The following is a 24,009-nucleotide window of genomic DNA, read 5'->3' as shown; positions in this document are numbered from 1 at the left end:
TGATGCTTAATCCAACTACATTCTTAACTGATAAAAGTTATTTCAAAACACTTAAGATTTTGTAATAATTTCTAAAGTCAACAAATTTCCTTACTTGAGCTGAGTATCTTTGGGACAAAACTGCAGTCGGTCAAAATCTTGAGAAGATAAAAAAAAAGAATAATTACTCATGATTTATGCATAACAAATCAGTTATTTTCAAATAAAGTCAGTCTAAGTGGCCAGGTTGGCACTTACCAAGTCCACATTCCCCTATTGCCACAACTTTCCCCTTATTGTTTTCAGCAAGATTTAGCAACTCCATTAAGTAAAGATCAGGGTTATTCTTTTCAAATTCACCACATCTTGTAGGATGACATCCAACTGTACTGAAAAACATATCTAACACAAAATAAAGTCTTAGGGTTATTTTCAAAATATTTCCTCATGTTTATATTTAAGATGCAAAATGCAAGAATATCAAATAATTTCAAACGGTTTTTAACAATAGCCATAAACTATTCAAACCACCAGAACTGTATTATGTTACTCATGAGAATTTTTGGAATACATGAACAAAGTAGAATATGAATATGAAAATAAAGCTCACTTATTTGGAGGCCACTTTGAAACATCTTTAATTGTATGAAACACAAATGAGAAGTCAAAATGCTTTTTGAGCGACTTAGCAGGTCCCTGTACCTGAACCCATGGGAGACATATGGAGTCTTTCTCAGCCTCTCATGCAGATTTTAAAGATGTATGGACACTAAGTACACAGAGAGGACTGGAAGAAGGTCGATAATGGAGGTGGGAGAACTTTTAAAAGCACAGATGGTTTGGGGATAAAAAGTGAGGATAAAATATTCTGATATACCTCAAAAACTTCTGGAAGATAGTATGTATAAACCTAAAGTGAGCAATGAGGGATTATATATTACTATTACATTTACATTCCTGGGGCCCTGCACAGTGTCTGGTCCATATAATAAATATTTAATAAAACAATCCTTCACAGCTCAAGTTAAAAAAAGAATAAATAAAAAGCAACTCATATTTTAAACACATTACAATACACACATACAGATTCCACATCAGAAACACTTGAGATTAAATTATGTACCTGAACTTTATTCTCAGTAAGTGAAATCTTAAAATAATCTTTGTTAAGTACTAAGGTAAGGTTTTATCGAACATCTCTGATATACCAATGAGTACTTTGAATTTTGTCATCTTAATCAGTCCTATTGAAATCAGTCCATTTTCCTGTTCTTTCTACAGTCAGTGAAGCATTGTATTGTACCTGAAGCAGTTCTCAGAAAGACTTCTTCAAAATTACTTAATTCATATTTTTTTTGGTAAAAATAATATGAGGATACCATTTGTTTGTGCCAAATGCAGTGCATCTTTACTGTCTTGTAGATTTCCACCTGTAATCATAAACTGAAATAGAAAGAAATAAAATAAGCTGACTTTAATAGGGTATCAACAACAGTTTCCTAAGCAGGACTTCCTGTCGCCTCTTTATTCCACAATGCTTTTTCCTCTGTGACTGCCACACATCTACTCTTACTTTAAATTTTAGCCAGAGGATCACCTCCTATGTAGACTGGTACCTGACTACCCCTCTGCACACAAACCCACCACAGCTGAAATTTGTCATTCCTCCTTGTTAAAATGTATTTACATGCCTGTCTTTCCTATTAGACCAAGTGTTCCTAGAAGACACAGATCATGTGTTATGAAAGACTGAATAGCTGGAGACTTGCAAATTTACGATTTTGTTAATCTAAATCAGTGACTAATTTAAACCAATGATTCAACAGTGTTGATTAGTTCAACACTTCTCCAAGTATAGTCTGGGAATTCCTAGGAGGTATGTGAGGTCAAAACTATTTTCATAATCATACTAAGACACTATTTATCTTTTTCACTCTCATTCTATCACAAATGCACAGCGAGGTATTCCAGAAGCTCTGCGATGTGTGATAGTCACCACAAGAGTGACTACAGAAACAGATAGGAAAATTCAGCAGTACTCTGTTAACCCAGCCACTAGAGAGATTTGAAAAACTGTATAAAAATTCCACTCCTGTTGCTAAATTTTTTGGTTCTGGAAAATACTTATTTTTCATAAAAATATGCTACTTGCATTATATAGTAGTTTATTATTATTTTAAAAGAAATTAACAAATATTTTAAAATTTTCCCTACTTTCTAATAGAATACATTATCAATAGGTAAAACCCACATGAACAAAAGCTCTTTGGCAGTCCTCAATAATATTAAAAAGTATGAAGGGGTTCTAAGACCAAACAGTTTGAGAATCACTGAGTTAGTGTATACTGATGAATCCTCTACAGGAAAATGTATAGCTCTTGGCAAATAAGCATACTTCTACAGAGATAGCCATTAGAGGCCACCCAATAGTTAGAATGCCATCTGTTCTAATCTGTTAAAATAAAAACGTCACTGAAGAGCGATTTGCTGATGGTAAGTATTAAGGCAGTGCTGCTTAAGGTCTACATTCTTCTAAAGAAATGGTTCAAGCAAGCACACGACTGTACATTTTTTAAAGCATGCTTCAAGAGTCTAAGCTAAAATGAAGAATTCATTCTAGGTGCACACCTCAAGGGAAAACATACAAAACAAAGGTAGTATTGCAAATGATAAACAGATATTTTCATAGAGCAACTCAAACCTCTAATCTGACTAGACATTGAGTATCTATTCAGGAAACTATAAACTGTCTGTAAATCATAGGATACTGTAAAACATAGGATATAAGATATTAATAAAAATGTTGGGAAAACCTTGTTACTTAACATTACCTAATTCTGTAATACCAGACCACACGCCCACATCCAGTACTTCAATTATGCAAAATAGTTTCTAACCAAGTCTACTTATTACTTTACCTATAACCTTTCCAAATAGTTGAAGGAGTTAGAACAAGACTAGAGGGCACGATTTCCTCTCTCAATGTACAGTGATGATGATGACATGATGACGGTGGCTTATATTGTATACATAACGAAGGTTTGTTTATGCCAGGTATGATACCAAATGTTTTAAATTCAATAATTTACCTAACTTTCATAAGAAGAATGAAGCTGGGGCTGGAACCCAGGTTTGTGATGCCTTAACTGTTCTTTTAGTCACTATAACTGCAAGGTACTGAATTAAATTTCAATTTGGAACCATGCCCAAGTAAATATCACTTCAGTTCTATCACTCCTAAGTCAGCAGTGTGTGTGTGTGTGTGTGTGTATGTGAGAGAGAGAGAGAGAGAGAGCGAGCGAGCGAGAGCAAGCATGAATAGAGATATTAAGGTTAAATTAGTCATAGCTGACACATGAAAATTTAGGAGCTTGGTATTTCAGTATGCAGAAAAGCACTATATAAAGTGATTTACCAAGTAGGCAGTGACTGCATAATGAGAAATCAATGTGACTTTTATCCTTTCATATTTCTTATGAATAATAACTAATATGCAACTCAGAAGCAGTAGCTACCAATTGTCCTGATACCACACTATGGATTTAACCTTATTTCTTATGTGCATATGTGAGCTAGCTTGCTATTTTAAAAAGTAATTTAAGGAAATGTTTATTCAAAGAATTTGACACTGAGCTAATATTCATTTGCTTATTAGAACTCTTTAAAAAGTAGTAGAAATTTTACTGCTATAAAAGTTAAGTGTCCTCTCAGTTATTTGAAATGGTATGCCCATATAAAAGCAAGACTTGGTGACAGATACACGTCTTTTTGACAATTGCTTAATTATAACAAATGCTAAATTATGTTACAAAATACATTAAAAGTTGCTTCTTAAGAAGCCTGGTAATTCACATAGGCTTAAACAGTTTTTTCCAAAGAGATTTTGCTATTTATCACATTTCTGATCACATGAAACAACTATATATGAGGTTTGTGTAACTTAAATTCCTGGGAAGAGAATATTTTGATATTTTATTTCTATTAACTTGCTAATATCCTATGCAGACACTAAATATCCCAAGTGTGGCACTGGCTCTTTACCTTCTACTCTGAAGAACCTTAACTAAAATTTAGTTTAAAAACTCAAGAAACAAAAATCAGATGTACCTTTTTAACACCAATCTGGACAGCTCTCCCTATTATATCCTGCAAGTCATCTGTAAAAGACAAACTCCACATTAAGAAAACCTGGTAAATAAAAATTTGACTATTGTTTGGTCTATGTATATCATTATTTAAAGTTATATATATAAAATCATGAACTTCCACAGATAAGAATAGCTTGATTAAAACTTTGTTATAATAGGTGCTTTATAACTGTTCATGGTCATGGTTTACCAATATATGTTTCACTTTACAGTTTTATATAGGATGCGAAATTCTTTGTTATATCAACTGTAAGAGTAGATTATGCTTTTAAAGATCTCCTTGAGGTGGAAATTTGTCTTTATAGAACAACTATTTACCTTAATAAAAGAAACATTTACCTTGATGCTTTTGAACCCCCCTATAAATTCCTCTGAACATAGGATCTGTCAAGTTGATACCAATATCTATGGAAAGCAAAAATAAAATAATTGATTAATCATTGACTCTCTATTTGAAACTTCTACTTTAAATAAAAGCTCCTGTTACTCAACTTTTCATTCATACACTCATCTATTCAAACAGTATCAAAGTACTTACCACATGTCAGCTACTGTGCTTGACACATGAAATACAAAGATGAATTTAAGATATAATTCCTGCTTTCAAGAAACTCACTGCAGAACTGGTAAGGCAGACTCATTAACAGACAGTTATGAAATATTAGATGTAAACATGGTACTATGGGGCACAGAAGAGGAACACCCAACCTAGTCTGGTGGCTGGCTCAGAAGAAGCTTCCAGAAAGAAGTAATCCCTGAACTGAATCTTAAAGGATGAGTTCCTGTTGCCCAGTGGAAGAGAGGAGACTATAAACAGAGGAAGCAATAGGAGCAAAGCCTCCAGGGTGGGAAACAGCACAGTGCTTGTCGAGAGCTACAGCCTGTCTCAGCTGCTGGAAGAACAGTTGGAAAGCAAATGCAGATTGATCAAAAATATTAGGTAAAAATTAAAAATAATACAATAAGGAATAATACAAATAAAAATAATACAATATAACAACAATATATATAGCATTTACATTGCATTAGGTATTTTAGGTAATCTAGAGGTGATTTAAAGTATACTTGAAGATGTGCATAGAAAATATGCAAACACTATACTATTTTATGTAAGGGACTTGAGCATGTCAGGGGCCCTGGAACCAATCCCCTTTGAATACAAGATGACTGTATAAGGAAGGGGCCGGACCCAGCTATATTCAGACACTTGTATTTAAAATACTGGATGAAAAGCTCTGATAGCTTTTAAGCAGAGGAGTAAGATTTACATTCTGGACATCTCTTTCTGGTGTCTTTGTAAAAGGTGGAATTTGAAGGGGACACTGGAATTAGGATGTCTCATTTGGAAACTGGAAAGAATTTATATTTGCAACAAAGATAGCCTGAATTAGAGTAATGTAAGTGGAGACACAGAGGAATAAATTATTTCCTTTATTCACCAAATACTTACAAAGACCAACTCTGTGCCAAATACTATGTAAGGAATTAAGGGATAGAGAAATGAATAAGATCCAACACACAGGCCAGGCGCGGTGGCTCATGCCTGTAATCCTAGCACTCCGGGAGGCAGAGGCGGGAGGATTGCTTGAGCTCAGGATTTTGAGACCAGCCTGAGCAAGAGTGAGACTCTGTCTCTACTATAAATAGAAAGAAATTAGCCAAAGAACTAAAAATAGAAAAAAATAGCTGGGTATGGTGGCACCTGTCTGTAGTCCCAGATACCAGGGAGGCTGAGGCAGGAGGATAGCTTGAGTCCAGGAGTTTGAGGTTGCTGTGAGGCAGGCTGACAACATGGCACTCTAGCCCAGGCAAGAGTGAGACTCTGTCTCAAAAAAAAACACAAAAAAACCAACACATCTGGTCCCTACCCTTCAGGATTTACAGTAGATATGAGAACTACAAATATAATCTGTTATATAATTAGTTAGACTGTTAGCAACATGAAGCAAGAAATCATGTTTATCTTCTTCACTGCTGTATCCCTAGAACCTAGCACAATGGTTAGCATATAATAGGAGCTTTATCCACACTTATTTAGTCTGTAAATAATTATGTGCATGGGTGCACAAGGGAGGGGCAATACAATTGTGACAGGCATGATGAGAAAAGCTTTGCAGAGGAGATGGATCTTAAAGAGCTTAGGCCTCTCAGCTGAAGAAGGTAAAGGACATTCTATATATAGATGTGTGCAGGTACATACTGCATCTAGAAGACTGGAAGAGCGTCCTGGTGGCTATAGAGCAGCGGTTCTCAGTAGAGAACATCTCTCTCTCCAAACCCCCTTCCCCACTCCCAAGATTTAGCATGTCTGTATGTATTTTTGGTTGTTACAACTGAAGGGAATGCTACTGACAGCTAGGGTTGAGGCCATGGATGCCGCCAAATATCCTACAATGTACAGAAAAGCCTCCCACCACCAAGAATTATCTGACCCCCCAAAATCAAGGGCCACTCTTGGTAAATTCTGCTGTGGAAGAGAACAAGGGGAACAAGATATGAAGTCAGAATGTGACAGTCAGAGGCAAGAAAAATGCTTCCTTTATTTGAAATACACATCCTTTAGCTCAGAGCACTAGGATAATCTCTAAATTTGTAGTAATGATGGTGGGGCACTTGCTTACCAATAGACTCCCCTACATTATTTCTGCCAAGTTTCAGCTGCTTCTTGGTATGTTCTCATTCTGATTTCTGCCAAGCTGGCCCCCAAGAATGTCTGCTCCAACACTAAGAAAGACCTTGAAAGATGAATTGTCGTTTGGGTAATTCAAGAGATAATAGAGAGAGTATTCTAGGTATTTGAAAAAGCAAAAGAAAAGCAAAACGCAGAAAACTAAAAGATAACTGGACAACAGCATGTCAAGAGAGATGGATAGGGTGATGAATTCACAACTGGCACCCTTTAAAAGAGCTACTTACATACAAACAGCATCTACTACTATAAATACAATTCAGGGTTTCAGGGTGTCAACTTAAAATCACAAGATCTATAAATTTAGAAAGGAGAACTTTAATTATTATGATGGATTGCAATCTGCAGGCTGGTAAGCAGAGCCTCCAGCTAAGACCAAAAGCTAGCACTTCATTGGAGGAAGAATGGGACAGGAGGTGTATGCTAAACGGATTGGCTAAATATACACTTTTAACAAGTTATAGGAGGAGTTATAAATATTCATGAAGGGGGTCACACACGTATGTAGTAAGCAGAAATATATGTTACATACGTCCTATGTTCACTTTGGGGTGGAGACTTAACATTAAAATCCAGTAAAATTAGTCCCTATATGTCAAAAGGTGAAACACAGGACACAAAGGCACTTTGAGCACAGCCTCTATGAACTTTAACAGAACAGCCTGTGGTCAGTGGTCATTTATCAGGAAGGAATGCTTTGTAAAATGGTCATTTGTCATGTTGAAACTGCGAAAAGGGAGGGGAGTCAGGTGGTTGGCTGAAGTCAGCAGAGGGGTCTTCTGGTTTTTGTTTTTCAGAGATGGTTTCTGTTTAATTCTAAGGAGGGGGAAGGTCTGGTAATGTTTAGTGAGGAGGAAGGTGGTATACTGAGACATAACCAATCACCTGTCTCATCATGGCCAGGAAACTTTGTTTTTGAAGTTTTTCTGAAGTCTCCTTGGCCAAGAGAGATCCTTACAATCAGTCGAGGGTCTTAGGATTTTATTTTTACTTTACATTTCCCACTTTTAGTCAAGATCTGCTATAGGCAGCACTGATGGCCAAACTTTTTTGTCTCATGTTGTTGCTAGGGTGGTGTGGCTACCTACCCCAGGTCTATCCAGTCCCTAGGTGGGATCCTTGTGGCCAAGGGACTTACAGCCAATTTAACATCCTAGGCCAGACCAGAAGAGAGGTGGGCAGGCACTCATTAAACCCTAAGATCTATCAAATGATGTAAGAGTCAAAAGGTAGGGTTATAAATTTTACTTGTCTATAAGTTCTATGCATTGAACCATCATAATTCTGTTTTTTAACAGCAGACTTACAGCAGTTTTTATACAAATCATAGTTTGTATAATTTAAATGTTCAGAAGAAAAGTATGATAGAGACTATAACAAGGAATGGCAGCTTGAAAGGGACTTCCCAGTCCAGTAGGAAGCCAATTATTATAAATAGATCAACACCGGGACTTCATACATCTTGTAACCATTTAGCTTGTTTGGAAATTCTTTCTATACGAGTTTTTACTTGACCTGAAGTGTTGATGTAAGTGTGGCAGGTGGTATAGGCCACTGCACAGACTTCTCCCTCCTTGTTTTGCTAGGAGAAAATCTAAAGCAATTCTATTATCTAGTACTACTTGAACCAGGGAGTTCAGATATTTTTGTTTGGCTGCAAGATTCTTTGCAGTGTCTTCACCTATCTGCTCAATAGTGGCAGTCAGGTTTTTAATCATGTCCCTGTTGACATAAACCCCAACACTTGTAATTAATATTCCTAGGATGCTTGGTCGTGTATTATATCCTGCTAGCATAGGTTTTTAGTTTTATAATAAAGAGAGAAAGAGGGTCTTTCAGTATGTTTATGTAAGGATAAATGGGTTACAAAATGTCCTAGCAAGCATGACCCTTCTATGCATAAGCTTTCGAGGCGACAGTGTACCCGTCCCTGTGCAGGCAGATCAGAACCTATGCTATATACAAACACATAGCCTGGGGGGGGGGCAGGGGGGACAGGTGATACCCCCAAGGGTGTGTTCATCAATAGATTCATTCATAGGAAGTGCTGACAATATTGAACGATGTGTCATTTCCTTTGCAAACTCTCCAGGATCCATTTACGTGATATTTTAAACATAAGTATTGTTGGCATAGTAAGGACATATTTTTAACTTTATTTATCTGATCTAAACCACATTTGTCTAGCCAGTAGTTAACAGATCAAAGAGGCCCTGTAGTATAGAACAGGTTTCCAACATTAATAACAAGACAAATTAAAACAAGAGGTGTTAATGTTTGGGTCTTGAAGCCATTGGATCCTGAAAGTAAACAGGGAAAGACATTGGTCTAGATAAATGGTGACATTGGGAACATCTGAGAAGTTAGTGACAAGTGTTATCTGTGGCATTTATTTACCATGGCCGGGTGTGGTGGCTCACGCTTGTAATCCTAGCACTCTGGGAGGCCCAGGCCAGTGGATTGCTCAAAGTCAGATGTTCGAACAGCCTGAGCGAGACCCCACCTCTACTAAAAATAGAAAGAAACTAATTGACCAACTAAAAATATATATACAAAAAATTAGCTGGGCATGGTGGCACATGCCTGTAGTCCCAGCTACTCGGGAGGCTGAGGCAGTAGGATCGCTTGAGCCCAGGAGATTGAGGTTGCTGTGAGCTATGCTGATGCCACGGCACTCACTCTAGCCTGAGCAACAAAGTGAGACCCTGTCTCAAAATAAATAAATAAATAAAAAATATCATCAATGGATCTGGGAAGCTGGTGGCAAATCTAGCAATCCAATAGGCTTCCTCCAGTGGCAGCACTCTGGGATAGCTTAACCAAAGTGATATCATACCAAATTTTATGCATTGGGACAGAGGGACAATCACAAAAAGGTAGAAAAGGGGTTAATAGAGCTCTGAGAGTAAAGGAAAGCAGGGATGAGCATTTTAGCTATTCAGAAAATTGAACCAAGGGTAAAACCATGAATCCCATACAAATTCAGGGGGTTTATCAGACAAATTTTGAAGACTGTCTTTAAGGTAATAGAGCAACTGACTAATAAGGAATAGAGTAATCATGTCCTCAGGAGAAGGTCATAAGCCTTGCCTAGTTCTGAAAATGACAGGAAAAGAGAGCTCAAAGATAGCTAAACATTCAAATTATCTAGTTTCAAGGCAAAGAATGAATTACATTACTTTAGGTAGAATCATAATTATTAAATGAGTCCCAGTGTCTTTCAATACAGGCCTGGCCCTGTGTCTCATGAAAGCAGTTCACTTTGTCACCTTTTCCTGGGCCTTAAAGACAAGGATTTGGTTAACTTGAGTTTGATGTCAGTTATCAGCATTGATTTCCAAGATTCAGCAGAGGTGGCAATTTCTTCAGATGAGATATGTGCACCCAGGAGTCAACTTCCTGTAACTTAGCAGCATAAGGATTAATTAATAACACCTGATAAGGACCCTTCCAATGGAGCAGGAGGGAATCTTTTAATTGATGTCTCTTCCAGTACCTGCAATTACCAGGCTGAAGTTGGTGATGCTGGAATTCATGATCTGATTGGAAACCGTGAAAAGATGGTAAACCTTGCATTGATAGATTTTTATAGCTTTAATGAGCTGCCAGCAATGAACCAGGAGTTCCCCCTATAATTGGGTAGGAGAAAACATTTCCTGGCCTAAGTGCATAGGTTGTCCTGTAATTTTGTCTGGGGGCTGAAAGTACAATTTTTTGTTTTATCCATTTCCTCTTTTCAGACTGTCTTTTGAGATAGTGAGAATCTGCAAAGGAGATCTTCAGATGGGGAGGGGCAGGAGGAGGAGCAAGGGGAGAAGAGCAGGTAGTGTGTGGAGTAAGCATAATTGGGAAATTATACTGCCACATCCGCTAAGTGGTTGCATTTGTTGCCTTCTGCCTTGTCAGAGGAATGTCCCTAGACTTTGATAATGGCTGGGGCTTGAGGAGCCTGAATGGCATTTAAGAGAGCCAAAGCAAAGTCTTTGTTCTTTATAGGCTGTCCAGAGGAAGTAAAAAAATCTCCTTTGTTTCCAGAGCATGCCAAAACCACAGGCCAGTCCAGAGGAAGGCATACCTGCTGTCTGTATAAATGTCTGCCATTTTAGCCTTGGCTGGCAGGCAGTCCTGAGGAAGGATATGTAGTTCCACCTATTGGGGGGTCAGGCACCTGACAGGGGACCTGATTTGATGGTTTCTATGCAGAATTTTTAAGAAAGGATCCATCAGTGTACCAGATAAAATCTGGACTGGGAATGGGGGTCTCCTTTAAGTCTACAAGGGATAAAAGAAGGGAAGGGCATCTGTAAAGGCAACACAGTCATGGGGAACATCTTTTCTTGGTAAAGGCAAAAGGGGGGCTGGATTAAGGAAGTTGCAACAAACCAAGTTAGAAGAGGAGGAAAAAAGTATCTCAGTGGAGGTCAACTGGCTGGTTGAAATATGCCCAGTATGGTGAGAGATGAGAAGGGCTTCAATTGAATGAGGAACATACAGAGTGAGAGAGAATCCTATTATTAATTTTTTGGTAGCCTTAATGAGGGTAGAGGTGGCAGAGTGGCAGTCCTTGGGCCACTGAGTCTAACTATTGACTATAATACCCAATGGGCTGACTCTACCCCCATGGAGCTGAGTTATGACTCCCCTTCCTTATGTTCCTGGAAAAAAAGGGAAAAAGGGAGATAATAATTTGGGTGTCCTAGAGTAAGGGGTGAGGCTAATTGATCTTTTGGGTCCCCAAAGTGCTTGCTTTTAGTCTCAGCCAGAGGCATGCCTCCTGGCCTGCAGCTTGCAACCCAGCAGAAGAAATAAAGTTCTCCTTTCCAAATTTATAGATCTCATCATTTTAAGTCAACGAGTAGAATGGCCCAGATCATAAGAAATTATCATTTGGTTTCTTTACAAGTAAGGGAAGGAAATTAGGTAAAGAAGGGGGCAGGCTGAGAAAATTTACCCAGTGAAATTTTCTGCCTAAAATAATCTTTCACAGATGTTCAGCCTGTGGTAACCTACTATCATTGATCATTAGGAAAATAGAAATGGTTTGTGTCTCTTCTAGTCCATTTCCCCTTTGTGCAGTGTACAAGAAACAATTATTCACGACACACATTAAAGACCATAAGGAAGCCTTTATTCAAGGACTAGTGCAGTGAGGGTTTTGCAGAAGGAGACTGAGATTGGGCTCAACTCTGAATACAAGGACAAGTGAGGATTTATAGCTACCAAATAGGGTGAGTATCAACAGACAAAAAATTACTAAGAGGAAACATCGGACGTAAGGGAGGATTCTGGCTTAACCCAACTTGGCAGATTCTTGCTGAAGGCAGGCCAAAGTGATAGGATATACAAAATGGGAGATAAGGAATTGAGGGAGATCAGGGATTTTCACTGAACTGATCCAGTGGAATTCTTCCTAAAACTGGACCCAGTGGGCCAAGGACAGAGCCCAAGGTTGGGACCTGGTCAAGAAGCCAGCTCAGGACAGTCTGATTCAGGTTTAGTCAAGGAGAGAGACTTTGTCAGCAGCAAAGAGATTAGAATTTTTCCAAAGCAATCTTTTACTATAAAGCAAAGTGAAAAACATATGGAACTGAAAAGCAAATTTAACAGGTAAACATTTATGCCTGTAATTTTAAAAGGTAATTAAAGATTACACTGGAGACTCAATTTATGAAGCCATTCCTTGTCCTCTCTCAACCCTAACAGGAATGGATGTTAAAGGGGATGCTAAATTGTTCAGCAATGCCTACCCTGAGGCAGATGCTGGTTGAGATCAATTCCAGGTGATACAACTTCTTTCTAGAACAGTCTTCTGAAGGGTCAGTTGTTCAGGCTGATTCAGTGTACTTAAACTTCTAAATTCAGGTTTGGTTGCAAGTGTGTCTTGGGCTTTAAGATACACTGCACTGGCTCAGCCACCAACTTCTTCCCTCTTCTGTAAGAATGGTTCATATAGGTCACATATAGTCCTTTTCTTTCTGACATATGATTTGCCTAAAGTGCATTCCTTAGCCAATTATTAGAGCTGCTTCTATCATTTGATGAATAGGCTGCTTTACCTAAGCTAGGAAGTTTGGTGGCAAATATCTTCTTTTTCTGGACTCTATGTGATTCACGTCCGTTTTCTCTAAGTTCTCCTCTTATATTTAATGGCCTCTGAGATACAAACCACTTCCTCACCCACCTACCCACGAGCAAACATCGGCGCAGTGATTAAGATAAGTCAAAATAGAAGGACCAAAGAAAAGTTCAAATTCATCTACTGGATTTTGGGGGGTTGTTTTCTTCCTCTTTTTCAAATTGACTACAACACACACGTTTAAAAGAGCCCAAATCAAAACCGTGCTTGTGCATAATCACAAATAAATACACTCTCGTGAATCCAGGACCTAGATCAAGAACCAGAACACTGATCATCAGCATTCACCCAGACGCTTCCCCGTGCTTTTTTCCATTGAGTGGCCCTTTCAACCTTTAAAAAGCCGGAGAGTGCAAGTCCTGGGCCCCCTAGCCTTGGTTAGCGACATGCAAGAACCGTGAAAGCGCTCCTCTTACCAATAAATTTGAAGCGAGTCATGACTGTTGCCGTAAGATCGCCCCGGCGGAAGCGGAAGTGGCAGGCAGCAGCTCCGCCCTTTCAGCCTACTCGCCTGGTGCCAAAACCCCAGGCTTCCGGTTTCCCGGTATCCCCCGCGGCCGCTGAAGGGCAGCCGGCTGTCATGGCGTTCTCGGCGCCCTTGGCCTACCTGACCCATCAGCAGAAGGTGTTGAGGCTTTATAAGCGGGCGCTACGCCACCTCGAGTCGTGGTGCGTACACAGGTAGGAGAGGGGGACCAGGGCCTGGGAGGGAGGTGATCTCGGGGACTCCATGGAGGCTAAGAAGCGCCAGGGGATGGGGCAGCTCAAGGACTTTAGGGACACATTGGAAGGCGGCCTCTCGCTCCACAGAGCCCGCCCAGAGACGCGGGTTCGAATGTAGGCTCACAGCCCATAGCTACGAGACCTTGTAGAGTTGCTTATCTGGTCGGGTCTTAGTTTTCTATAAATTAAACCAGAATCAGGACACAGCGCAAAGGTTGCTTGCGTTTAAATGAAATAAAGAAAACTGGTATTAACTGAGTAGCACCTAAGTGGACACATAGGTGCTACAGTAATAGGGTATTGGGCAGGTGGGAGGGGGAGGGGGGCGGGTATATACATACATAGTGAGTGAGATGTGCACCATCTGGGGGATGGTCATGATGGAGACTCAGACTTTTGGGGGGAGGGGGGGAAATTGGCATTTATTGAAACCTTAAAATCTGTACCCCCATAATATGCCAAAATAAAAAAAATAATTAAAAAAAAATGAAATAAAGAAATATGTCTAAAATGTAATTGTCACAGGTCCAGCGCTCACGAAATGATACCTTTATGATCTCATATTAACAATAATATGTGCAAAAATAATATGTGCAAATTATGTTGTTTTGTCTGCAAAACAATTCTAGGAGTTAGGGATTATTTTAGCCTTATTTTACACAAGAGGAAATAGGCAAAGAGAATAATGTGTGCAAGGCCATAGAGCTAGTTGCTAGCCAAGCCAGTATGAAAACTGACGTATGACTCCAAGGCATTATCATTGTCCTACCCTCCTATCAACTTTTCTGTTTTTAGCTTCATCCAGTCCTTTTCATCATTTTCTTTTTTTTTTTTCTTTTCTTTTTTTTTTTTCTAATGCATCCTGGTGTGCTATTCATCATTTTCAAGTCGTTTTTTACCGCCCACGTAGTTCCATTCTTTCCTCCTCTATGCATCTGAGATGAACTAGTCTTAGAACATACTGTTAAAATATATAGATTTGCATGACCTAAATGCAATGTAAGGTGAGTCGACAACCCAAGATGTTTGAATGCGAGACCCCCACTCTTGTCAGAATTTTAAAACCTAGTTTCAGGAGAAGGGCTTCTGGGAAAAACCTCTAAATGATAGAAAACTGGGTAGAGTTGCAGAGGATATCCTTGAAGTCCAGACTGCATATTTGTGATTATTAGAAAGTCCTGGACATATTTCTCTTTGTTAGGCAAGAAGATAGCCATGTATAGGGTTGCAGGATTGTTAATTTCTTCCCTGAGTTTTCCTTATTCATTTATTTGACAGTATTTGCAATTTGGGTTCTATGATGGATGCCAAATAACTTAAAGTTAGTAAATCCTTTTTTTTTTTTTTTTTTTTTTTTGAGACAGAGTCTCGCTTTGTTGTCCAGGCTAGAGTGAGTGCCGTGGCGTCAGCCTAGCTCACAGCAACCTCAAACTCCTGGGCTCGAGCGATCCTTCTGCCTCAGCCTCCCGAGTAGCTGGGACTACAGGCATGCGCCACCATGCCCGGCTAATTTTTTATATATATGTATCAGTTGGCCAATTAATTTCTTTCTATTTATAGTAGAGACGGGGTCTCGCTCTTGCTCAGGCTGGTTTTGAACTCCTGACCTTGAGCAATCCGCCCGCCTCGGCCTCCCAAGAGCTAGGATTACAGGCGTGAGCCACCGCGCCCAGCAGTAAATCCTTTTTTGAGCTGCAGCAGCTCATGGATTAGTGTGGAAAATGCACATATAAACAAATAGATAACAGGATTAAAATATCAGTCCAGTCAGTCTTATAAAGATGAAGGAAGTCAAGCCTTTAAGAATTCAGATATCCCAACACAAAGAAATTATAAAATTTTGGGGTAATGACTATCCTAATTGCCCTGATTTGATCATAACTCATTGTATGTATATGTCAAAATATCACATGTATCCCATAAGTATTTACAATTATTAGGTCATTAAATATGAAGTGTCCGATTTCAAACCAAAAATGTAGCTTATTATATCTCAAACTGTAAGCAGTACAATTAACCAAAGTATGCACCTAAATTGTCCACACAGTTTTGCCATCTTAATGGTAGCTTGTTTATGCCAGCAGGGAAGAAACCTGGAGAGTGAGTGGCAATGAAATTACGAAAGGCATTTTCCACAGCTTGTTGAGGACTGAATATTTTTCCTTGCAAGAAGTGGTCCAAAGCCTGGAAGAAGTGGTAGTCAGTTGGTGCAAGGTCTGGTGAATATAGTAGATGACAGAGAGTTTCCAAGTCCAGCTGCTATAGTTTGAGCAGCATTGTTTGTGCAACATGTGGTCAGTCAAGCATTGTCTTGCAATTGTCTCTGTTAAACAATCTGGGCTGCTTAATCACAAGCATCCTCATCATTTCATCCAGTTGTTTGCAGTAGACATCTTCGGTAATCTATTGTTCAGGTATGGCTATGGTAGGTAATACCAGCACTGGACCATCAAACAGACACCATTAGCTTTTTTGATGAATATTCAGTTTTAGACTGTGTTTTAGCATTTCATCTTTATTCTAACCATTGTGTCAAACGCCTGCAATTGTCAAAAAGAATCCATTTTTCATCACATGTAACCATATGTGTAGAAATGGTTCATCTTTATTTCCTGACAGCAAAGAAAGGCAAGCTTTGAGATGATTTCCTGTCTGATGCTTGTTTAATTTACGCAGAACCAATCTATCCAGCTTCTATATACCTTGCTGATTTGTTTCAAATGGTCCAATATTGTTGGAAAAGTAACGTCAAACCTTGCTGCTAATTCACACATAGGTTGAGATGGATTCGCTTCCACTACAGCTTTTAGCTAATCATTATCCACGTTGGTCTCAGGTCGCCCACATGGCTCATTTTTAAGATGAAAATCACCAGAACAGAACTCAAACCATCAACATACTGTGCGTTCATTAGCCACATCCTTCCAAATGCTTCATTGATATGTCAAGCTGCCTGCACTGCATTGGTTTCACAATAGAACTCATATTAAAAAATAACATGAATTTTTGACTTATATGCATGGTTTCACAAAATTACTCTAAAAAATTTTTGAAAGATAATCACAAGCCAAAATATGTGCTTGCAAGACTGAGGGTGCATCTTCACAATAAAAATAAAACAAGAAGTGTCAAAGTGAAATACCAAAGATATCAACTGTAAAACTTAGTTTTTAAGGAAATCAGACATTTCATACTTTATAACTTTACTGTTATGTATCAATTTTTAAAAATTAAACATAAATAAAAAGAATTCTGGTAATCCTGAGCTACAGCTGGGAATATTGAAGTCCATAGCCCTGGAGAAAATGATAAAACTAGCTACAATGAAAGCACTGGCTCAGCATTTTTAAATCTTACATTTTTCTCAGTCCTTGCCTAAATTCCTTCCTCCATTTGCCCTCATAGTGCTATCTGTTCTCCATGGTTTCATCCCAGGTCCTCTATATTACTATATGTACTTTGGGCAGCCTCATTTAATTCTGGAACTTGAGTTGCCACCTATGCTTGTGTCTCTACAGCTGTAATTCCAATTATTTGTTAGATCACCTACTGTTCTCTGAAACTCAATTTATCTAAATTCCTTAAAACAAACTCATCTTCTTTTCAATTCTCCATTCTGATTCTCTTTCCAGATTCCCTGCTTCAGCTAAAGGCCCTATTAGCAATTCAGCTTCTAAGTTTTAAGTCTCAGAATTTTTACCACTTACTCTTCAGCCAATAACACACGTATACCATGTATAATTAAACACTGATTTTTGTAAATTCTCTTTCCAGTGCAATAATATTAGTAACTGACATTATTGAGCACTTGGGATATACCAAGCACTTTGTGAAATGTGTTATGTCTTTATGTTTTTTAGCTCTAAGTCAACCCAAGGTATTAGACATTGTTATTAACACTGTTTTATAGAGGGGGAACCCATGGCCAAGAGACAGTAAGTAACTTATCCTAGATTACACAGCTTGTGGCAGAGCTAAGGTTCACGCCCGTGCAGTCTGACTTGAGAGTCTCATAACTTGGTAATCTAAATATCTCTCTCCTGTCTCCATTCTGTCACGACTACCACTGCCAGCTTCAGGTCCTTGTATCTGTGGCCTGGATTATTGTCAAAGCCTCATAACTGATCTCTCCCCAGTTTCTTCAGAACCCGACAGCAAATTGCCTAAGGTCACACGGCTAGTGTCAGTCAGGATTCAAAACCAGCTCTGTATGATTTGAGCAATATTGTTTGTACCATATAACAGCTCCTTTCTTACCATCTTTGTTATCTCCAAAATTTAGCACAGTGCCTAGCACAAGATAGAAGGAAATGGAGTAACTTGTCACTGAATATGTGTTGAATGATTCTGCAGAGACTGTAGCTTTTCTCTTATTGCTAATTCTCTTTTTCCTTTTTTGTTTAAATCATCATTCCCTTGTTGGAGGAGAGGAGAAAAACGGTTTGGCTGTATTTATTAATAATACTGTATTTTTTTGTTGCTGATGTTTGGCAGGCTACAGAGGAAGCAGTCACAATGATACGGCTGCTCCATTGACAGGGCTGGGGGGAGGTGCCAGGGTGTTCTATACTCAATCAGAAGGTATTAGTAGGAGTGCAGCCTCCTGTCAGATGGTAATACTATCCACTGGAGTAGATAACATTTCTAATCTCCAAGATCATTTTGGTTTAAGGGACAAATACCGGTACTTTGCTTGTTTGATGAGAGCCCGGTTTGAAGAACATAAGAATGAAAAGGATATGAGGAAGGCCACCCAGCTGCTGAGGGAGGCGGAGGAAGAATTCTGGTTCCGTCAGCACCCACAGCCATATATCTTCCCTGACTCTCCTGGAGGTACCTCCTATGAGAGATACGAGTGTTACAAGGTAGGTGAGGACTACAGTGGCAGCTGCCTTCCGAGCCTTATAAACCACTTGCTTTTTGAGGGGTAGCTATGAGATTTTTGACAGTTATTAGATACTACAGGCATACCTCATTTTATTGTATTTTATTATGCTTTGCAGGTACTGACTTTTTACAAATTGAAGGTTTGTGGGAACCCTGTGTCAAGCAAGTCTTATTGGCACTATTTTTTTCAACAGCATGTGCTCACTTTGTGTCTGTGTGTCACATTTTAGCAGTTCTCTCAATACAAATATTTCATGCTTTTTCATTATTCTATTATGATGATCTGTGATCATTCATCTTTGATATTACTGTTGTTTTGGGGCACCACAAACTATGCCCATATAAGACAGTGGACTTAATTGATAAAGATTGTGTGTGTTCTCACAACTATACCACCTAGCTGTTGCCTTCTTTCTCTCCCTCTCTCCGGGGCTTCCTATTCCCTGAGACATAGGAGTATTGAAATTAGGCCAATTAAAAACCCTACAATGGCCTCTAAGTGTTCAAAGGAAAAGAAGAGTCATATGTCTCTCACTTTAAATCAAAAGCTAAAAATGATTATGCTTAGGGAGGAAGGCATGGTGAAAGCTAAGATGGGCAGAAAGCTAGGCCTCTTGTGCCAAATAGTTAGCCAAGTTGTGAATATAAAGTAAACGTTTTTGAAGGAAATTAAAAGTGCTACTCCAGTAAACACGAATGATAAAAAGCAAAATAGCCTTATTGCTGATATGAAGAAAGTTAGAGTGGTCTGGATACAAGATCAAACCAGCCAAACAGCCCCTAAGCCAAAGCCTAATCCAAAGCCAGGCCCTAACTCTCTTCAATTCTCTGAAGGCTGAGAGAGGTGAGGAGGCTGCAGAAGAAAAGTTTGAAGCTAGTAGAGTTTGGTTCATGAGGTTTAAGGAAAGAAGCATAAAATCATAAAAGTGCAAGGTGAAGCAAACAGCAAGTTACCCAGAAGATCCAGCTTAGATAATGGATGAAGGTGGCTATACCAACTAACAAATTTTCATTGTAGATGAAACAGCCGTTTAGATGCCATCTAGGGGACTTCCATAGCCAGAGAGAAATCAGTGCCTCAAAGAATAGGCTGACTCTCTTGTTAAGAGCTAATGCAACTGATGACTTTAAGTTGAAGCTAGTATTCATTAACCATGCCAAAAATCCTAGGGCTCTTAAGAATTGTACTAAATCTACTTTGGCTGTGCTCTATAAATAGAACAACAAAGTCTAGATGATAGCACATCTGTATACAGCATGGATAACTGAATATTTTAGGCCCACTGTTGAGCCCTCCACTCAGAAAAAAAGATTCCTTTTATTACTGCTCACCGATAATGCACCTAGTCACCCAAGAGCTCTATTGGAGATGTACCAGGAGATTAATGTTGTTTTCATGGCTGCTAAGACCACATCCATTCTGCAGCCCACAGATCAAGGAGTAATTTTGACTTGTCTTATTATTTAAGAAATACATTTCACAGGGCTTTAGCTGACATAGATAGAGATTCTTCTGATGGATCTGGGCAAAATAAATTGAAAACCTTCTGGGAAAGTTTCACCATTCTAGATGCCATTTAGAACATATTTGACTCATGGGAGGAGGTCAAAATTTCAACATTAACAGGAGTTTGGAAGAAGTTGCCCTTGTGGATGACTTTGAGGGGTTCAAGACTTCAATAGAGGAAGCAACTGCAAAGGTGGTAGAAATAGCAGGAGAAGTAGAATTAGAAGTGGAGCCTGAAGAGGTGACTGAATCTCATGATAAAACTTGAATGTATTAGGATTTGCTTCTTATGGATGGGTAAAGAAATGGTTTCTTGAAATGGATTTCCTGGTGAAGATTCTCTGAACTTTGTTGAAATAACAACAAGGTAGTTACAGTAGTACATAAACTTAGTTGATGAAGCAGTGACAGGGTTTGAAAGGATTAACTTCAATTTTGAAAAAGGTTCTATTGTGGGTAAAATGCTATCAAACAGTATCGCATGCTACAGAAAAATCTTGCATGAAAGGAAGAGTCAGTTGATGTAGCAAACTTCATTGTTTTATTTTAAGAAATTGCCACAACCACCCCAACTCTCAGCAACCACCACCCTGATCAGTCAGCAGCCATCAACATTGACGTAAAACCCTCCATCGGCAAAAAAGATTATGATTCCCTGAAAGTTCCAATGATCATTAGCAGTTTTTAGCAATAATGTATTTTTAAATTGTGTACATTTTTAAAGACATAATGCTATTGCACACTTAATAGACTACAGTATAGTATAAATATAACTTATATGTACTGAGAAACCAAAAAATTTGTGTGACTTGCTTTATTGTGATATTCACTTTATTGCAGTGATCTGGAACTGAAAGCACAGTATCTGCAAGATATATCTGTACTTTTTTTCTGGTATCAGTTTTCTCTGTCTTACACATCGTTAAGATTTTCTTTCAAATTCAGCTCAAGGTCTTGCAGTATACTTTCTGGCAGAGCAAAGTTATTACTGGGTAAGTAACTTATTTTAGGACCTTACAGTTAACCAACTTGGATTGGTGCTTAGTATTTCTGAGATACTATAGGTAATAGTTACAAGTAACATAAACCACTTTGGATATTTAGAAAAGGCAGGCAGAGGAGGAATGATCCAGTTCTCTTTGGACTGATGCTGCTGCTATTTTTCAGCCATGGGCTCTTTCTTTGGTTTCTGCTTGTTCCCTACAGTTTATTGCTTAGAGTTAGAAACAGCCTAATAGTTGCAAAATGGTTATAAAAACTCACCTTAATTTTTTTCTTCTATCTCCTGAGCAGGCCCTATCAGTGACATGTAATGTACCCTGTGGAATGACACTGTGATTTCCTCTTCTAACAGCTTCCAGAGTGGTGCTTAGATCACTGGCATCCTTCTGAGAAAGCAATGTATCCTGACTACTTTGCCAAGAGAGAGCAGTGGAAGAAACTGCGGAGGGAAAGCTGGGCACGAGAGGTGCGTCTTACTTGCCCTTGACCATACAGCTTGGCCATGTGGACAGTCGGGTTTTACTCCCCACATGCAGAAGTCTGGATTCTAGCCATGACAGTTGCTCTGGCCCCTTGCTTCTTAAATATATTTTAATTTCTGAGTGTGCTCAATTTAACATTTACAACCATCTTATAAATAGGTTAAAATGCATTCCCTGTTCTTTTTGGCTTTTCTCTGATTTTGCTTCTCTCCTTTGCCCGACCTTCTTGCTATACCCTACTACCCCTTAACCTTCCTCTCCACTAGAGCCTTACACATTTTTTAGTTGAGTTATGATGGCCAGAGTTAACATTTTTAAAAGCTCAGTCTTGCTGTAGTGTGAAGAATATATTGGAAAGGGCAACAGGAGAAATAGATAGACCAATTTGACATTGCAGTTTAGTCAAAAAAGGTTTATAATGACCAGCACTACAGTGGACACAGTAGATACGTAAGGAGTTAGATTTGGGATGTTTTTGGGAGGGATATAAAAGATCGATTGCATGTGAGGGACAGGTGAGGGGCAGGGAGGAATCCAGAATGGTTTCTAGGTGTTAAGCTTTCACATCTGGATCTTGGTGGTGGTAGTTATTGACATAGGGAGACTGGGGACACAGAGCGTGTGATAGGTATCAGGGACACTCAGGCATTGTTTGTGAAGTTTGAGACTCCTGTAAGACATCAAAGGCAGGTGTCAGTAGGCAGCTTTGGAACTCCAAGGGGAAATTTTGCCTAGAAACAGAAACTTCTGCATTTCAGTTGTTTAAAAAGCCATGGTGAGATATGTGGAATCCTTAGAAGAGTGTAGAGAAGAAAGAAAAGGAGAAAGATCTTTCTCCACTATAATTGGAAGATATATATAAATGCATTAGGGTTAGAAGTTTTAAAGATGACAGACTTCTACGTGATAGCTTCTAATCTTTTATTGAAATAAGTGGAAAAGCTAAAAAGAAGTGGGTGTAGTGTTTGGTAATGTGGGAGAAGTGTGATAGTAGGATGGCCAGGTGGTGGTGAAGGCCCATTTGGAGTTGAGAACAATGAATGTATTGTGACACCAGTTTGTTCCAGTATATTTTTTTTCTCTCTTTAGCAATATTAAGTAGTACAGGTGCAGGCTTGAAGGTAGATGGTTCGGTTTATCCATTGCCCAGAGAAAGTGACAACTTGAGGTCATTGAAAAGGGAGCAATTGTCATGATGAATCTAAGCTGGATAAAAAAAGGAAGTAAAAACAGAGGAGGCTGATACAGAAGGGGGAGGTCAGGTTGGGTGGGCAGATCTATGACTTGTTTCATGTCTGTGAATTTCAGGGGGTTATTTAAGCAAATGAGCTGGAAGTGTGGGAGGGGGTGGTTGGAGAGCAGGATATTTGAATTCATGATTTTGGAAGTGATGAGGTCCAGGATGGTGACCTTTGGAAGTCTTTGGCCAAGTAGAGTGGAAGGAAGGTCATTGTGACCAAAGTAGACAGTATTTTGTAAGAAATGTCTCAGCATTTAGAAGCTTGAAGTATATTTATTCACGGGTAACAGCAGGTTCATTCTGCAGTGGATTGCCATGATTATTCTGCTCAGGTGCATTCCTCCTTTACTTATTCCATTGTTTTACCATTATTAAACAGCACATGTGTTTGGAGACCCACAGCAACCACAATCCAGAATGGATTATTCTGGAGGGAGCTTCAGCTCTTAGGTCTCTTCCCCTGCTAGGACATTTATTTTAGAGATCACTAGAAGTGGGGGTAGCTGGGTAGAACTGAGCACATTTTTACATGTGATTTCATATTATTTCTTGTCCTGGTTGCTATGTAGGGGGGCTTTCCAATTATAATCTCCAGTATATAATGAACTGAAGTTTCTTAATGGTGCTTTTGGAGAACACGTTGCTAAGACACAAAAACAAATGTTTCTGGGGGAGAGGTGGAGAGCGATGACAAGGGGAATTGAAATGGTAATTGTATTTTGCTTAAAGAAAATAATAAGAGGTGTGGAGGGGGGGAGTTAGCTTTGCTGTTTTAAAAAATGGGAAAACCCTTAAAGGAGAAAACCTTTTCTGTTTGAGTAAAGTCCAGTTATATAAAAAACACTTTCCAATATTGAGACTAGGTAGTGTGTGACACGCTATAGCAATAAAGTTGACACTTTGCTGTAGCAGACAGATTGACAGGTAGTCAATGAGACTCCTCTGGTAATTGTTCCTTCCTTGCCTCCTTCTAGGTGAAGCAGCTTCAGGAGGAAACCCCACCTGGTGGTCCTCTGACTGAAGCTTTGCCCCCTGCCCGAAAGGAAGGTGATTTGCCCCCACTGTGGTGGCATATTGTGACCAGACCCAGGGATCGGCCTGTGTAGAGAGAGAGAGAGAGAGAGAAAGACAAAGACCTAACTATTCATGATTGCAAGTGAAATAAGTTACAGAACAGACACACACTTGCCCTAATAAAAATAACTGAAATGGTCTG

The 24,009-nt window shown here is 39.1% G+C and overlaps 2 protein-coding genes across 6 annotated transcripts in view; one reads left to right on the top strand and one right to left on the bottom strand.

The window, feature by feature from the left end:
* The window catches only part of TATDN1 (TatD DNase domain containing 1), a 30,908-nt gene extending 17,425 nt beyond the window's left edge, over nt 1–13,483 (bottom strand). Inside the window, exons 1-6 of one of the 4 annotated variants that reach the window (XM_012788197.3) lie at nt 13,369–13,483; nt 4,467–4,532; nt 4,087–4,136; nt 1,359–1,422; nt 238–381; nt 95–137 (exon numbers count right to left, since the gene is read on the bottom strand). In XM_012788197.3, coding sequence (XP_012643651.2) covers nt 95–137; nt 238–381; nt 1,359–1,422; nt 4,087–4,136; nt 4,467–4,532; nt 13,369–13,390 — 389 coding nt within the window. In that variant the 5' untranslated portion in view covers nt 13,391–13,483. Of the gene's footprint in view, nt 1–94; nt 138–237; nt 382–1,282; nt 1,423–4,086; nt 4,137–4,445; nt 4,533–13,368 lie in introns of those variants that run through there. The other 3 variants (XM_076005043.1, XM_076005044.1, XM_020289017.2) reach the window with 3 other exon arrangements.
* On the top strand, nt 13,469–24,006 carry NDUFB9 (NADH:ubiquinone oxidoreductase subunit B9). Of its 2 annotated transcripts, none has more exons than XM_012788239.2 (4): nt 13,469–13,621; nt 18,348–18,540; nt 21,424–21,537; nt 23,768–24,006. In XM_012788239.2, exons 1-4 carry the CDS (start codon nt 13,533–13,535, stop codon nt 23,897–23,899), a joined length of 528 nt encoding a protein of 175 aa, XP_012643693.1. In that variant the 5' UTR covers nt 13,469–13,532; the 3' UTR covers nt 23,900–24,006. The 2 variants fall into 2 exon arrangements, with proteins under 2 accessions (XP_012643693.1, XP_012643683.1); XM_012788229.2 differs by having other exon boundaries at nt 13,470–13,633.
* The last annotated feature ends 3 nt before the right edge of the window (nt 24,007–24,009 follow it).

This window comes from Microcebus murinus, chromosome 7 (genome assembly GCF_040939455.1).
Source record: "Microcebus murinus isolate Inina chromosome 7, M.murinus_Inina_mat1.0, whole genome shotgun sequence".
Lineage (NCBI taxonomy): Eukaryota > Metazoa > Chordata > Mammalia > Primates > Cheirogaleidae > Microcebus > Microcebus murinus.
Note: the sequence above shows the minus strand (reverse complement) of the source record. Positions and strands in the feature narration are given on the sequence as shown.